Raw genomic sequence first — 15,555 nt, 5'->3', positions numbered from 1 at the left:
TTGAGAAAACAAAAATCTTTAGCGTTGCAACATAGGATCTTTAGAAGTTTAATTTGAACTTCTCACTAGTAATACTAATTTGATTGGTACTTCTGTTTGGATTAAACTTATTTTTGCTGAAACTGAAAACTGAAAATCCAGTAAAATAATTTTTAAATGTGTAAATAGTACCGTGAGACATATTTTTAATATTCGTGAACAGTAATTTCTACACAGTAAATTCATGTGATTTTACTGTTCATGTGCTGAAGAAAAAAAAAAAAAAAAACCCAAAACGCTAAACGCAGACATACAAAACACGCAATCCAAAAGGGTACTTTATAACCCAAGAAGTAAAAACCATGAACCTTACATGTTCTTCTCATTTTACTAGTGTATAATATGATAAATGGGTTTTAATTTTAAAATTTATTTGAGTTTAAGAAGTGACCCATCAACCGTTAAAATTTGTAGTATTTTTAAAGTTTCTAATAGCTTAGGGTTTTTCTAATTAACCAAAACCTTTTCTTCTGTCAACCTCATTGATTGACGAGGTTCAAAGATAGCCCAAGACTTTCCAAGCCAAAATAATGAAAAATAAAAGAAGGGACAAAGAGGGTTTTTCAAATTATATCTTAACCTACCCATTGCTATCCAAAATTAAATGCAACCTAATCAGAAACCCTAGATTATGACAAATATGAACATGCAACTGATGCAAGTCTTGCTTGAGACTCACCCAATCGCCAAATGTTGAATATAACGCCAAGAAGCCCAACGTTGTTCTTGCCTTCTCTCACATCACAAAATACTGAACACATTGCCATCAATACCAATTATCAAACCGTTTCTTTCCCACCAAACCAAACAACCAAAACCCCATAATGCAAAGAATCTTTACAAACAGAATTAAAACTTCAAATCAAAGTATAACAATCAATAATAACCAAGCACGTTAAAGTTAAGAATAACATAACATAAATAATATGAATATTAATAAATAAATTCATAATAGGCCCCAAGAAATTAACAAACACTATAATCTATGATCATCGTGACCCGGTTGGGCAAAACGTGATCAAATAATCCGACCCGGAACAAGTGCACGTGCTAGAAGCATCGTCGTACGCGTAACTGTAAGCGGAGGGGCAAGCATTCTTGAACATCTGCGAGTACTGTGTCGGCGAACATGTCTGAGGTGTCGCGTGGTCCCCAGTGCAACAAAACTCGGCCGTGTTGAATGCCTCGCACGCGCTCTTACACGCGACTACCGAGCCACTCGCGGTGACCTGCAACTCAGACGGGCAGTTACCGTTCAAGTCGGTGACGCACCCGGCGTACTGGCAGTCACCGGTTCCGCCGGTCGCCTTGACTCCCATCCCAACGTTGTAACCGTCGACGAGGCTTACGTCGTAGAAGTCTTTGCCCGTGGGACCCGTGCCGATCGTGAACTCGACCAGAGTGACAGGTGGCGTGCCGCCATTGGTGCATTGTAGAGAGCCGCAATCTCCTGTGGCGCACTCGCCGTTACCTGAACCGTCGAAGTTGCACCCGGTTCTTCCCCAGAACCGGCCTGACCAGCCGGGTTGGGCCGTGAGCTGGCTTGATGAACCTGGGCCCAATGAAAATCCACCATTCCCGAGTGTGGGCCCGTTTCCGGAGAGAATTCCAGGCCACACTGTGTAAGCACAATGATTCTGGATGGTAAATACTGTCGCTGAAGCTAGACTACCTGCAATCACATAAAGAAACAAAGATATAAAATAAAACCCAAGATTTTATTTTTCAAGTCACCATAAAATTCATAGTTGTTTTTCAATGACAGAAAGAAAAAGAATACACGTGACTGACTGATTCGTTCAGTACTTAATTTCATGTTTTGAGCACATAAAGAGATTTTCAATGTTGTAAACTTGAATTAAGGGATTGACTTTACCTAAAGAGAATAGGAGGAGAAGAGAGAAAATCTTTGAGCTTTTCGCCATTGGTGTCATGTTGTGTGAGAGAGAGAGAGAGAGAGAGAGAGAGAGAGAGAGAGAGAGAAGAAGATAATTAATAGAGATCAGGAAAAGAGAGGAGGGAGGTTAGAGTAGTTTTGACAATAGGGTTGTGGGGGAGTTGTTGTGTAGAGCTATACGTATTTATATTTGGAACGCCGACATACTTTTCTGCATTATCAAATTTCGCCCTTTCTTTTCGTGAGCATTAAATCGTTCATGTGTGTAGTGGGGTTTTGCTTGGGTGAATATATTATTGTCTGCGGAATCAGTGAATCTTTGCTTGTTGTGTGAACCAATTGCAGCTCCCCACGTATTACGTTACCTGATTTGGCATTCCCGCATTGGCAAGCTAAAAACTTCTCTACAATTTTGTCATATAAATATTAAAGGTATATGTACATGATAATATTATTAATTTATTATATAAAAGGAATTTCCTCAAAAAAAATATATTAAAAGGAATAGAATAGTACATAGTATTTATCAAAAAAAAGAAAGAAAAAGAATAGTACATAGTACATATAAATGTTTATACCACTTTTCTAAAAAAAAAAAATGTTTATACCAAAAAAAAAGTACATATAAATATAAAAGGTATGTACATAAAATCTCCAAGAAATAAATTGTGTCAACAGACATAATGAAGTTAATTAATTAATGATTAAGACTAAATTAACGTTTTTGGTCAAAGGTATATTGGTACCATCATGTCAATTTTTATTTTTGGTAGGTAAAGAAAACGAAAATTACTTTATTCGGCATGGGTGCATGGTTAAAGACCATGCAGAAAGAAGTGTGGAACGTATTTTTCAGCTAAAAATATTTTTCGGATTTAATCAAAGATACGCCATTAATGTGCCGTCTGGTTTTTTTTTTTTTCTTTTTTTACTTCCATAATTGTTTGATAAATAACGTAATTTCCTTTAATTTTATTTTTACAAGATCGATTAAATTGCATGTGGATGAGAATCAAGTCACGTGACAACGGCTTTTTCCAAAGACAACGGAAACAGAGGACGTGAATGTTATCTGTCAAAACCCCCACGTGGCAAACATCAGCACAACCTCCCACCCTCACACGTACTCCAGGCAGTCGATATCCACACCCACACACTCCCCACCACCCAATTTCATCTCAACTTATTTCATTTTTCACTCTCAAAATTTGCTATAGTATTTTGGAGCAATGCTAAGAATAAAATTTACCACACAACTTTCGTTATAACTTGGTACATAGCGAGCTGTGAGTAATAGAAGTATGGACCCATATGAGTCCATCAGTTTTTTTCTCACAAGAATCACAACTCATAACTCACCATGTGACAAATTGTTACAAAAATTATATAATAAGTTGTGTCACTTGCATTTCTTAGTATTTTTTTTTTCTTTTGGAATAAATTATAAATATAGGATACACAATTTTCAATTCTTTCTTCACAATGGTTAACGTGAATACGTAACATTTTATGAATAAGTGCTAGTTCACAAACTACTTGATTAATTCATTTTTTTCCCATTATGCAATAAAACTATGACTAAAATTTTTCACATTTTTACAAACGAATGAATTTTTACTATGAATGTTCAGATTGTATTATTAATTAGTTACAAATAATAATATAATAATATATGAACTTATTTACAAATTTATACCATCCAATCTCAAGTCTATATAAGTATATTTGTAGACAAGTATACGTGTAAAAATATAACATTCTATATAATTCATAAACATCTTCGTTTATTTACAGCATTTCACATTTTTTTTTCCCTTCACAATTGTTAACATGACATTTTACGATAGGTTTAAATATCATTATTTGTATTAGTGGTGGAAACTTATGAAAGTAATGTTGTTTCAAAATCAACTGTAAGTTGTTATTGGAAAAATTTGTGAAAACTTTATATCGTTTACATCAATCAAATTATTATTATTATTTTTAAATTTTATAAAACTAAGGATTTATTTATAAACTAAGGAGCATTGTTACAAGTATTGTCCATTGGGCACTCGCGAGGAGTGTATAGTTGCAAAATATCACAGACATATTTTACATAAACAAAAGGCGGACATTCATTATATTCTCTGACACTACATTGGTGCTCTCGTCCCCTCTTTGCTAGTTCATCTGTCACACCATTTTCTTCACGAAAGACATGACGTGGAAGGACAGTTCATTTTTGACCGAGCAGTATCCTGCAATCCAAAATCAAAAGAGAAAGTTCCAATGCCAGAACACCAAATGTTGTTAGAAAATTGAGAAGAATTTGATAATCAATTTCTAGATTTATATGTTTATAACCTAATTCCTAGGCCATTTTTAAACCATATCTAACAGCTCATATTTCTACAATATTATTTGAGGCAATGCTAATGTGAATTGAGAAACATTTTATCCATCTTCCCTTATTGTCTCTTAAAACACCGCCACCTCTTGCTTTACCAGGGTTATATTTAGAACTATCACCTGTATTTAAAGTAATAAAAGGGGTTGTGGAGGATACCAAGATATTACTTTAGTGACTTTTGTACCTTTTGTTTTTCTATTATATGCAAGATGATAAAATTCTGCAGCTAAATGTAAAATTTTGTACATAAATTGGTTAAGTGTTTCTGAAAGAGGATGAAATATCCTATTATTTCTAGAAAGCCAATGTTGCCAAATTCCATAAGCAAATAAAATATTCCTAGGCATCATTTGAAAAGAGCTAGGAGATATATTAGTCAAATTTTCATGTAACCATTCTACCAATGATTTATGGAAAAAAGATATTTCTCGTTGTCCAGGAAGAGCAATCTAGAATTCCTTTGCCCAAGGGCAATCTCGAATGACATGTAAAGTACTTTCAAGATTTAGACATCGAAGACACTCAGGGCCAATACAATGTTGGTGGTGAGCAATAAAGGAACGTGTCAATAATCTATTATGGGTGCATTTCCACATAAAAAATTGAATTTTTTGTGAACGTGGGGTTTTCCAAATCCAATTCCATCTACTTTTATCAAAATGAATCCCTTCATGCATATATATGAATTTGGAGGCTTCTTTCATAGTGCACTGGCCGTTACTATTTGGCCAAATCACTTTGTCTAGTTGGATATGGTATTATGCTAAAGGAATACCTCTAATAAGTTCCTTGATTTCGTCAGGTGGTAGAATGGTTAAAGACTCTAGATCCCATGCACCTACTTGATGTATGAATTCAACATTAATTTCATCTTCTACATGAGATAATGGGCCCTCAATATGATACCTGAGAGGTTCTCCTGGTATCCAATTATCACGCCATACATCAATCTATCTTTTGTTAGTCTCAGGTCAAAAGCTACACATTGATACTGCAATACCCACAACCCGCTTCTTATTTTGCCATCACTTAATAGGTTAATCGGTGAACCTTTTTCCTTTTTTACTTATAATGATGTTGTTATCATACATTATGTATAATGTATTGATATGGCTCTAGTATGAAAATACAGGTGAGCTCGGTAGATGGAAAAAGGAACTTAAGACAAGTCAACAGGTTACTCATATGTCATATCACAGCTAATTTCAAAAGATTTGGTAAATGAAAGATCACAAGTAGGTCACCAGTGCTGCTGTTTTGTTCCTAAGAAGAAATTTTATGAACATTTCGGTTTGGGGCTTAGTTCAACCAACCCAACATTAAGCAAACAAACAGTGCGTGGAAGAGATTGCTATGTTCCTTTTTTGACAAAAGACAATGGCAAATAGTCATAGCTTCTTTCATTGTCGTTAAACAAAAATTGGACACAACAGTAGTCATGATGTTGAAGCTAATTACCTAATAGGTTAAAAAACATTCATGAGGTCAAAAGGCAAAGAAACCTAACACATGCAAAGAAGGTTGGCAAGGTTGTCATAGTTTCATCTAACCAAAACCTTGATGACTAATTGACCCATTAGTTGTATTTCAGGTGTTTTTTTTTTTTTTTGGTAAATTCCACAAACCTACCTAAGGTTTGTCATAATATCCAACTAGGTCCAACACAATTTAAAACTTACCAATTTCATCCTAAAAGACCATTTTGTCCCTAATTTTTATTATCTCTTCTTTCTCTCTCCTGTCTCGTTACTCTCCCTCTCTGTCAACTCTCTTCTCTGAGTTCTCTTTCTTAGAACTCTCTCTCTCTCTCTCTAACCGGTGAAACCCATGAGTTTTGGTCATTGGAAACACCACCCAGCAAAGGACTTCCCGATTCCCACCGCAAGTTTGAGTCGTTTGACGCCATCAGTGCTATTTAACGGACTCTCGTCCCTCTCAGATCGGAACCCATGCGGTGGTGATGGTGCTTCAATCTGGTCACCGGCGAAACCCATAAGCTCGGTCATCGGTGTCAGCAACACCACCATGCAAGGGTCTTCTCGATTCCCATCAAGTTTGATGCCATCAACAGACTATCGCCCCTCTCTCTCTTATCAGAACCCATGTGGTGGTGGTGGTGGTGATGGTGCTTCGATCTAGATCTCTCCATTGTCTTTGCAGCGGCGGCATGGATCTCGGCATGGGCTTTAGATTTCAAATTTGGGCAGTGTTCTGTGTTGTGTTTGGTTGAGATTTTTTCTGGTTTTTGGGGATTTTTGTTGGGTTTTTCTAGAGATTTCAATGGGGTTTACAAGCGGATTAATGGGTTTTGAAAGAGTGATTTTTATGTGCTTTTTTGTAGCATTTTCAAGGGATCTTCAGTGGGATTTTGGTATTGTTCTTTTGGATTCAGAGATTTGGGTTGGGTATTTTCGGTCAGAGAGAGGTTTGAGAGTGAGAGAGACGAGAGAGAATAGAGAGTTTGTATGTTTAGGGGCAAAGTTGTCTTTTAAGGACCAAATTGGTGGGTTTTAAAATGTTCTGGACCTAACTGGTATTATGACAACCTCAGGGTAGGTTTGTGAAATTTACCTTTTTTTTTTTTTTTTTTTTTTTTTGACAACCAAAACCAACTAGAGTTTATCCATATGAGACAACCTCAAATTTTACCTCAAAAAGAAAAAAGAAAAACAAGACAACCTCTAATAGGGTTGTAATCGATCGAGCCAAATAATTAAAAAATTATGATTGATTTATTTAATTTTATTTCAAACATAACCGAATTGAGCTCATCATCAATCTGTGTTATATAGTCTCTAAGCTTGTTTATGAATTATTTAATTAATTATTCTTTCCTAATGTAAAGTAAATACTAAACACCATGACTATTTTTTTTGTTCTATCACATGCATACTAATACTAATGGTTAATAATTTAATAATAACTAAATTATAGTTTGACATTATGTTATTCAAGTTTATTAGATATAGATTATTTTTTACTTATGTGTTTATGAAAAAATAGATTTACAAACTCTGTATTATTAGAAATAAAATATTATCAATAAATTAAAAATAAAAATTTTATATGCTATGAACTTATAAAAAACTTACATTGCACCATGCACAAAGACACATTATGTATTGGAACTTGGTAGGCCAAATCCACAACCCCTCCCCCCCCCCCCCCCCCTCTTCCATAAACATTGATACACACACACTATTAAAAAAAAAAAAAAAAAAAAACATTAATCGGCTGGTTGCATGGGTTAAGTTTTGGATATTTTTCAATTTTCAGCCCAACCCTACTTCCTTGGATCGAGAACTTCCCAACCCAAACCATGGTAGGTCTAAATATCAAGCCTATCCCTGTGGTTGGGTTGGCACCATGTTATTAGCTTAATAAAACTTAAAAAAAAAAAAAAAAAAATTCTATTTAACTATTTAAAGTTTAGACCCATTATTTAATGAATGATTTCTATAGAGAGAGAGATGCATGCATATTTATTTTTATATATATGTGTGTGTTATTTTGTTTTGACTTTTGAGTTTATATTGACTTGTGAATCAATCTAAAATATCATCGTCAAAATGTGATCTATTGTGCATCCTTTCATTTGGGCTCAATTTGAACTTCTTCAATTGCTACAAAAGTAGGCCCGTTGACAAAATTTTAATCCTAACCGTATGGAGAATTTGGTGGTGGACAATAAGCATCTTACAATTTATTGAAAAGAAACTGCTACCGACAATTATTTGTCAAAAAGCTGTGGTGGACAATCAGAGTATGATGGGCCAGATGTGTAAATGAGTTCGCCTCTACTTGCAAAAATGTGTGGCATTGTTATTTGAATTAGAAGTATTTAATTTTAGTCTTAGGGATAGATCTTTATCTGAATAGATATATATCTGAATAAGGTAGTAGTAGATTAGTATTGTTATTTGCTTGTATTCAAATTAATTCCTATGTTTTAGGATAGGATTAGCTCCCTATGTTTTAAGATTTGTTGATGGAGTTATCTCATCATTAGCTACTTATGTACATTAAATGCATTAATGAAAATTAAGCAAAAAATTAACCATCTCTCAAGTTCAGAAGATTAGTCATCTCAAATTGACTATTTATCTTTTATTTTCAATAAATTATCCTGCTTTACAACATACATCCATTTTATACCGTGGACGGACTAGATTATTTATGTAACATATAAGGCATGGAGTGTGGAACTAATGCCTATGAACGATGAAATGAAATATGAAACACCCGATATATGCATCATCCCTTTTATATTGTGAGATCTACATGATGAGAGAAAAGATGCATATTGGATACATAAGATAAATGACTACCTGTTGCATTTAAAACTACCTTGAAAGTTGAAACGTGAATAAAGTTCCACCAAATAAGCCGTGATACTTTCCACTTTAACATTTGCACCTTTTTTTTTTTTAATAATCCTATGTAATCATCTTTCCTCGAAACATTTATAGAACCTGAGATTCATTTCTGTCCAGACATTCAGTACTTCCAGCTAGCTTAAGTTCAGTAGCACCCAAAACACCCACAAAAATTGCAATGAATTGAAGTTGAAATACTTCAATGAGTTCGATTACTTTCTGTGACGTTTCTACCTAGTCCTGTCATTCACAATTTTTCTTATGATGCCACCTGCCAAATCTTGAAAGTTTGAACAAATAATTTAAAATCTTTAACATTATTGAGTTGACCACACGATAGGAGGGAGTGGATGTAAAGATGAATGACTTTAAAACACAAATATTGACCACAATTCTTATAGTGCAATAGAAGCATGGAGAGTGAGAAATTTTCTTCAGATGTGTGTGCATGCAGCAACTAAAGAGCACATTAGACTTGCCATATCAGGAGTCTTCTTTGTTTTATAGAGATTTTTTTAAGGCAGGGTATAGGGGGAGGCAAATATTATTGCAAAGTTACGACTGCACAACATAGTACCTAGTCAATAACCAATAAACTTGTCAAAAGAAAACATTTATTTTGATTAGAACATTACAATTTCAACTCTGCACTCAGCACTAGTTTGCCCAGGTTGCAAGATGAACGGTGTCATAGATTGACTTGAAGCTACATAAGCGCTGATTTACAAAATTAGAAAGCAATGAAATGTGAATTCTAATGGACCATACATATGTTCAAACAAAAGTTTATATCTTCAATAACAAATGGTTGTGGTTTAGCTCAACATTAGGTACAAAGTATAATCTGCCTTAAATAAAAGCATGGAGCATTTTTCTTGAAGCTAACTGGCAATTATTTAGAGCTTAACTTTCTCTAAAAAGCAACATCAATTGGCACAACCTTTCAGCTTATGTTACCGTCAATTCCAAAAGAGATCCCCAAATAAATAGATAACTTACCTTAATTACTCAATAAGGGGCCTAACCACAACGTCATGCCTCTTCTATAAGCAATATTACAAATTATTCCTGAAAGAAGGAACTGAGCATTTTCTACTGAATAGTTATCATTTCAGCGGCAAACTTGAATATGTAAAAAGTCTCTAACAGTAAAGACTAAGGAATTATTCTCAATGTTCTGATCACCCAACAAATTGTCAACATTCCAGAACATTAAAATTACAGCAGGAGATTCGAACATTCAGAAATTAAGTTCATAAACAAGAATTTATTGTTCCAATTTCTAATTCACAAGCTACTACGCACTTCTTGTCTTTTTGCTATAGAACATTGCTCTAAGAAAGCCTAAAACTGGCCAAGGTTGAATTTTGAAATATGTAGCAAATGAAAGGTATGCACATGATAAACCTACGTATAGTTTAAACCAAATGGACGAAAAAAAGGTAAGATAAGTAAAATAAACTGTCAAAGAAATTACAACAGCAAAATTTACCAAGCACTTCAGCGTAGAAAGTTCTTCTTCTGTTCCTTGGTTGGGGAAATGGCCTTGAGCCTTAAAATCGGAGAGTAACTGGTCCTTGAGCTGGAAGGCATCCATTAACCAATCAGCAGCCTCACTATCAGATGCAGGAATCTTCTCAACAGGGAAACGTCGAATATGAATGTGAACTTCTGAAGGATCCACACCAAATGCATTGTCCAAAAAAGAAGGGCATTGATGCTTGTATGCAATGGTCACATCATAAACTGCAGTTTAATAAACATGAAAGGTTATTAAGCATCAAACAAGCTATTTGAGATGAAAATGATAAACAAGTACAACTCCTATTATAAGAATTACAAGTAACAAACAAACAGCTATCAAGATTAGATGTAACTAAACTAGCAAACATTTCAACTGAGTTCACCACCTGCAGTTTCAATCATCAAGACGTTGTCAATAGATTCTACTGAAAGCAGTCATTTTTCTTCCATTTCTTTGTAAGTTTCACAACACTAATCTACAGTCCCAATGGTAATGCGAAAGGAATCAGGAATTGCAATTATTAAGGCAGAGAAGGCTGCAAAGCGTCATCTTTGGGAAAGAGTTGGCATTACCACATGCGCAGCTCACAGTATAAGCACACTCAAATTCTCATCCCTACCAGAGATATGCAATTAATTTTACTAAACAATTGCCAATGCAAACCCCTCCCTTGAAAGTGGAAAAAAAAATTATGCAATGGAAGACGAGCATAATTTTGTAAAAGAACCTGCATCCAAGGAGCCCTGCAGAGCATCTAAGCAAGCACAAAAGCCCCTTGTCTTGGGGAGTAGGACATTCTCCAGCACAGGAAGTCCAGCTTCAGCTGCAAATTTTTTACTCTTTTTGCATTTGTCTTCACTGTATAAGAAATCAAGGAAAAGTTAATGTCTTACATGGAGTAAACATAAGTCTTACATCCAAATAAAATTTCATGGGTTCAAAATGTGTTCTAGAACAAAACAATATGTGGACAGCATATAAGGAAAGATGCATAGTATATATGAAAAGGACTGCATGCATCACTTACTATGTGTCAAGATCTGTAATTGCTAGCCAAAATGAGGTAACTTAAGATTAATAAGGTCAAAAAAGACACATGCTGAACTTAATTATATTAATCTTTTCCTATAAAATAAGATTCATGCACAAGGAATTTAATAGAATATGAAAAGAGATAATGAGGTCGTACGTAAAATCAGTTCCTTCGGGAAAAACAGCGAGCCATAATGGATCTCGAGGATTCGTAAATGTTGAAAGCATATTGCGCATAACAGGTTCATCAGTTTCCCACTTCCTCTCCACAGGAATAAACTCCAAGATGTGAAATCCCCAACCAAAAATAGGTAATTTCATCAAGCTGCTCTTAAGGATATACTTGATGTAGCCCAGACGCCCCTTCCGCAATGCAAGATTCCACAAGTACATCCAATCAACCTCAGTTCTGTGATTGGCAATAAGCAAAACACGCTCCCCTGCTGGAACAATGTCTCCCGAAAAAACCACTTTAGTCCTGTTTATTTTTTCAAATAGAGATGGCCACATAGCAAGCCACATACCAAAGATGAAGGATGTTACTTTCCTACTGCAACGTATGCTGACAAGCCGCAACATAACAACAGCCACGGGTGTAAAATACACTACAAACATGAAGGCAGTGGAAAAATACACCAGTAAACAAGTAATACCCCTTAAAGTCCTAATAGGAGTCAAAGGGCGGTGCTTTAATTTATTTATATCAGATTTGAGCGGCCCGTAAACTTCCATATCTCTTCAGAGAAACTGTTCAAAAACCTTACTCCTAAAGACAGCTACAATAGTGGGCCTCCAAAGTTACTGGAGATGTTCCTAAAATTCGAGGGAAAATAAATAAAAGCAAATATTAGGGGGGGAAATGTCCATCTTAAAAGAAAAACAGTCCATATCCATGTCATAGCTTCTCTATCAAACAGCTAGATTGAACATGTAAACCAATTCCAAGAGAAGATCATAAGTCATCAGTACAACTAATAATAAATCTTACTGCTATAGGCTGAGCAGTGTTCCAATCGTCGAAGAAACCCCCGCATAGCTCATCCCTGATGAAGCAGAAGGCCATTAAACCTTAGATTGAGCGAGAGTTTGGTGTTTTTGATAAGTGTCTCTAATGCTAAAACTCAAACCGACATTCATTTGGACTAGAAGCCCAACAAAAATGAGGAGATCCAGTCAAATATTAAAACAACATAGCAAAGCTTGAAGAAAATATTACTCTTCTTATTGCCATCATGATACCAAATTTTCTAAATTAAAAGAAAGTCTCCAACCAAAGTGGCAAGGAATGATCCATTTCACGGTTAAATTTGGTTTCTTGTATCTAAAAGCGTACATGATGTGCCTAGTATTAGATACAACTTTAAATCTGTAATATTTGATCCGTACTATAAAATGAAATTTATTTAAAATGGATATTGGAGAGGATCCTTTTCTGGCAAGGAAAATACAAAGCAAAGATCAACGTCATTTATCTTTTTAACTTAGGTACGGTTTTCAGGTGTTGTATCTAAATTTCCTTGAATTGAATTCAACTACATGGTTGTATTGACCAAATACAACAAAAAATGATGTTATCTTTATCCAAGGACAATTAAATTCAACCACGTGGTTCATTGGTCAATACAACAACATGGTCCAATATAATTGGAAAACCAAAGGAACAGGAATCAGAACAGCTTTCATAACTCTTTGTTCTTTACTTCAAAAATTGACTATTAATCACTCAAATAACCAATTCACAACTTAGCATAAATCAAATCTCAAAAATTGTACTGCTCATCAGTTTATATCAGTTTCATTAACCAAATCACAAATGGAAATCTAGACCTATCCTGAATAAGATAATTAGGCCTTAATCATAGGAATTATAAAATAAAAATCCTAATCACTTTTGACAATCTTAACAGAAACCGCTAAACCATGAATATTACATAAAAAAACAAATCTGAAATTCTAAATTTAATTTTTCAACATGAACATGATAAGTTTCAGAGATACCTGAAAGTCAGACCAAACGCGAAGTGTGAATTGTCGGAGAGTGGAATGACTAAAGGTTTTGCTTTTGGCTTCGAGATTAAGGTTCTAGAAGACAAAACCTGTCATATAGATATAGTTATACGACTTTTTTTTTAAATATATATTGGAAAAGTTTGGGTTAGGTGTTGCTGTGGTATATAAGGGGTTATACTTATAGACCAATAGAACAGAGAAATGTGAATCTGAAGAGTTTTTGGATTCCAGGGGAGAGGTATAGTATAGCACAGGGTTAAGCACAATGAGGTGGGCCACGTCATTGGTTGGATTCATTCGGATAAGTCAAACTGAAAGCTTCGTTTCTTTCGGTTACATTGGTTAGAAAGTAGTACTATTTTTTAGCTAATAATAGCTCGGAATAATCAATAATATGTTTAAATAAAGTGGAGGTTGGGTTTACACTGTTTAGTTGCATTTAATGGACTCTCAGCATTTGTGGGTTAGTTTCTACTCCACATTGGACCCAAAATGGCCCAACAAACTGATCATTGCTTCCCAACCTCTAACAATGTTAGCTGGGGTAAGTTTTTTTTTTTTTTTTTAGTAGGATAAGAGCCAAATTTTTCAATACATGTCTTCATGGACAAGCATTCTCCAAATTAAGTAAAAGCTTAGTTTGAGTCTAACAATAAATGGATAGGATTAAGAACCTAGCAAATTCAATCCATTATACTCGTCTTTATAAGAACATATATCACCGATCCGATATATGTATTATTTCTCTCACAATTTGTGAAGTGAATTTATAAGAAGATATATTATGCATCCGATATATGTATTATTTTTCTCACAATATATAAAAAGAATACTTAATTATAGGTCGTACTGAATTAAAAATACAAAAATAAGGTAAGTCTACTCATTTTCATGGAACATTTCTAATAAGATGTGAGTTTTGTAAATTGTGGAGTCCGCCTATTGTGAGAAAATAATATTATAAGCATGAATTAAAAATCAGTACGGTCAAAGAACTGTTTTTGCTCCCGGTTCTCAATTTTGTCTAATTTTAAAAGTTTTTACCGGATTAGATTTGTGACTGGTTCTCAATTGAACCGATTCAACTAGCCAATCCGATTCAATTTTTAAAACTATGATTATATGTCATATCCATTGGATAATTCTTGCATCTTTATATACAACTAAAACATTAAAGTTATACTATTCAATAGTTGAAGTAGCTTCGAGATAAATTCTTGTTTGATAACCATACGATGACCTACGATTTGTTTTGCAGCAAGCCATTTTCAACTATATTGCAAAGACCTCCTCTAACGTGTGAGAGAAGCTTACTACTTAATAGGCCGACATCACAGATTCACCAGCATTAATGCCTAGGCTATCCACTCTAGACCCAGCCAAGCCTGTAAGGTCCATGACCACGAGAACACCTTAATACAAGAACATTATGGACGGAGATTTTTAGTATTTTTGAATTAAATGATGTGAAAATTGAGGTTTAAAAAGTGTTGTAGAAACACGTGTTTACAGTATTCATAAAACAAAAAATATGTTTAGTACCATGTTTCAAATAACATGTTTTGATATGTGAAAAAACATAATTGTGTATTTGGTATGTGTGTGTTTTATTTTTAAAAAACTGACAAGCACAGTACAATTTAATATTTTTTTTATTTGATGAGTGAGAAGTCTATGTTTTGTCTAATCAAGTGAGCCTTATGGTTTTCAACATATTTACAAAAGTGTCATTAAGTAATGTTGTTTGAAAACTGAAAACTGAAGATGAGTTTTCTAAATTCAGTGTTTAAACACCTAAAATGAGCAACATAACTCAAACACTCCAGTAAAAAACACTCTTATTAAATGTGTTGGTTTTTTTTAGCCCACCGTTTTCAGTATTTAAATACTAAAAACTGTTGTTCAAACACTCTAACCAAAGGGACCCTTATTTTCATATTTATCTTTTTAAGTGTTTCAACTTTCAACCAAACACTTGTGAGAAGTGAGAACACATTAGTGCAAGAAAACATTTAACATTTATTTTCAGATTTATCTTTTAAGTGTTTCAATCAAACACTTGGAAAAAAAAATGTGAAATTTTTTTACACTGAAACAAACAAAACCTTGATTGTAAATGCAATACATTGCTTTCATATCCTTTGAGAAATTGATTTCAATACTTTTTTTTCGTACAATCTTCAAAATTACGGAAACGGCCAAGGTTTGTGATAAGCCTATGATTTTCTCCGCAGGTGAACACTGACCAATTGTTCATCATAGCCCTTAACGTGTGTTTTACGTA

General features: G+C 34.3%; 2 protein-coding genes across 6 annotated transcripts; both read right to left on the bottom strand.

The window, feature by feature from the left end:
* Positions 1-888: 888 nt before the first annotated feature.
* LOC126712179 (pathogenesis-related thaumatin-like protein 3.5) lies at positions 889-2,124 on the bottom strand. Its single transcript, XM_050411402.1, has 2 exons — positions 1,916-2,124; positions 889-1,711 (listed from the first exon to the last, which is right to left on the bottom strand). The coding sequence occupies exons 1-2, from the start codon at positions 1,971-1,973 to the stop codon at positions 1,029-1,031; spliced, it is 741 nt and encodes a 246-aa protein (XP_050267359.1). The 5' UTR covers positions 1,974-2,124; the 3' UTR covers positions 889-1,028.
* A 6,489-nt stretch (positions 2,125-8,613) lies between these two features.
* LOC126712178 (probable 1-acyl-sn-glycerol-3-phosphate acyltransferase 4) lies at positions 8,614-13,495 on the bottom strand. Of its 5 annotated transcripts, XM_050411399.1 has the most exons (7): positions 13,260-13,495; positions 12,250-12,304; positions 11,419-12,074; positions 10,957-11,087; positions 10,197-10,450; positions 9,340-9,421; positions 8,614-8,944 (listed from the first exon to the last, which is right to left on the bottom strand). In XM_050411399.1, the coding sequence occupies exons 3-6, from the start codon at positions 11,991-11,993 to the stop codon at positions 9,362-9,364; spliced, it is 1,020 nt and encodes a 339-aa protein (XP_050267356.1). In that variant the 5' UTR covers positions 11,994-12,074; positions 12,250-12,304; positions 13,260-13,495; the 3' UTR covers positions 8,614-8,944; positions 9,340-9,361. The 5 variants fall into 5 exon arrangements, with proteins under 5 accessions (XP_050267356.1, XP_050267357.1, XP_050267358.1 ...); XM_050411400.1 differs by lacking the exon at positions 9,340-9,421 and having other exon boundaries at positions 8,614-8,984; positions 13,260-13,494; XM_050411401.1 differs by lacking the exon at positions 9,340-9,421 and having other exon boundaries at positions 13,260-13,494.
* Between the last annotated feature and the right edge of the window lie 2,060 nt (positions 13,496-15,555).

Source organism: Quercus robur, chromosome 2 (assembly GCF_932294415.1).
Source record: "Quercus robur chromosome 2, dhQueRobu3.1, whole genome shotgun sequence".
Taxonomy (NCBI): Eukaryota; Viridiplantae; Streptophyta; class Magnoliopsida; order Fagales; family Fagaceae; genus Quercus; species Quercus robur.
Note: the sequence above shows the minus strand (reverse complement) of the source record. Positions and strands in the feature narration are given on the sequence as shown.

Excerpts from the sequence above, each read along its gene's own strand:
- LOC126712179 (XM_050411402.1), bottom strand. The coding sequence starts at position 1,973 with ATGACACCAATGGCGAAAAGCTCAAAGATTTTCTCTCTTCTCCTCCTA. Across the intron at positions 1,712-1,915 it reads TCTCCTCCTATTCTCTTTAG|GTAGTCTAGCTTCAGCGACA; the intron begins GTAAAGTCAATC and ends ATGTGATTGCAG.
- LOC126712178 (XM_050411398.1), bottom strand. The coding sequence starts at position 11,993 with ATGGAAGTTTACGGGCCGCTCAAATCTGATATAAATAAATTAAAGCAC. Across the intron at positions 11,088-11,418 it reads CCCGAAGGAACTGATTTTAC|TGAAGACAAATGCAAAAAGA; the intron begins GTACGACCTCAT and ends TTTCTTATACAG. Across the intron at positions 10,451-10,956 it reads GCAGGGCTCCTTGGATGCAG|TTTATGATGTGACCATTGCA; the intron begins GTTCTTTTACAA and ends ATTAAACTGCAG.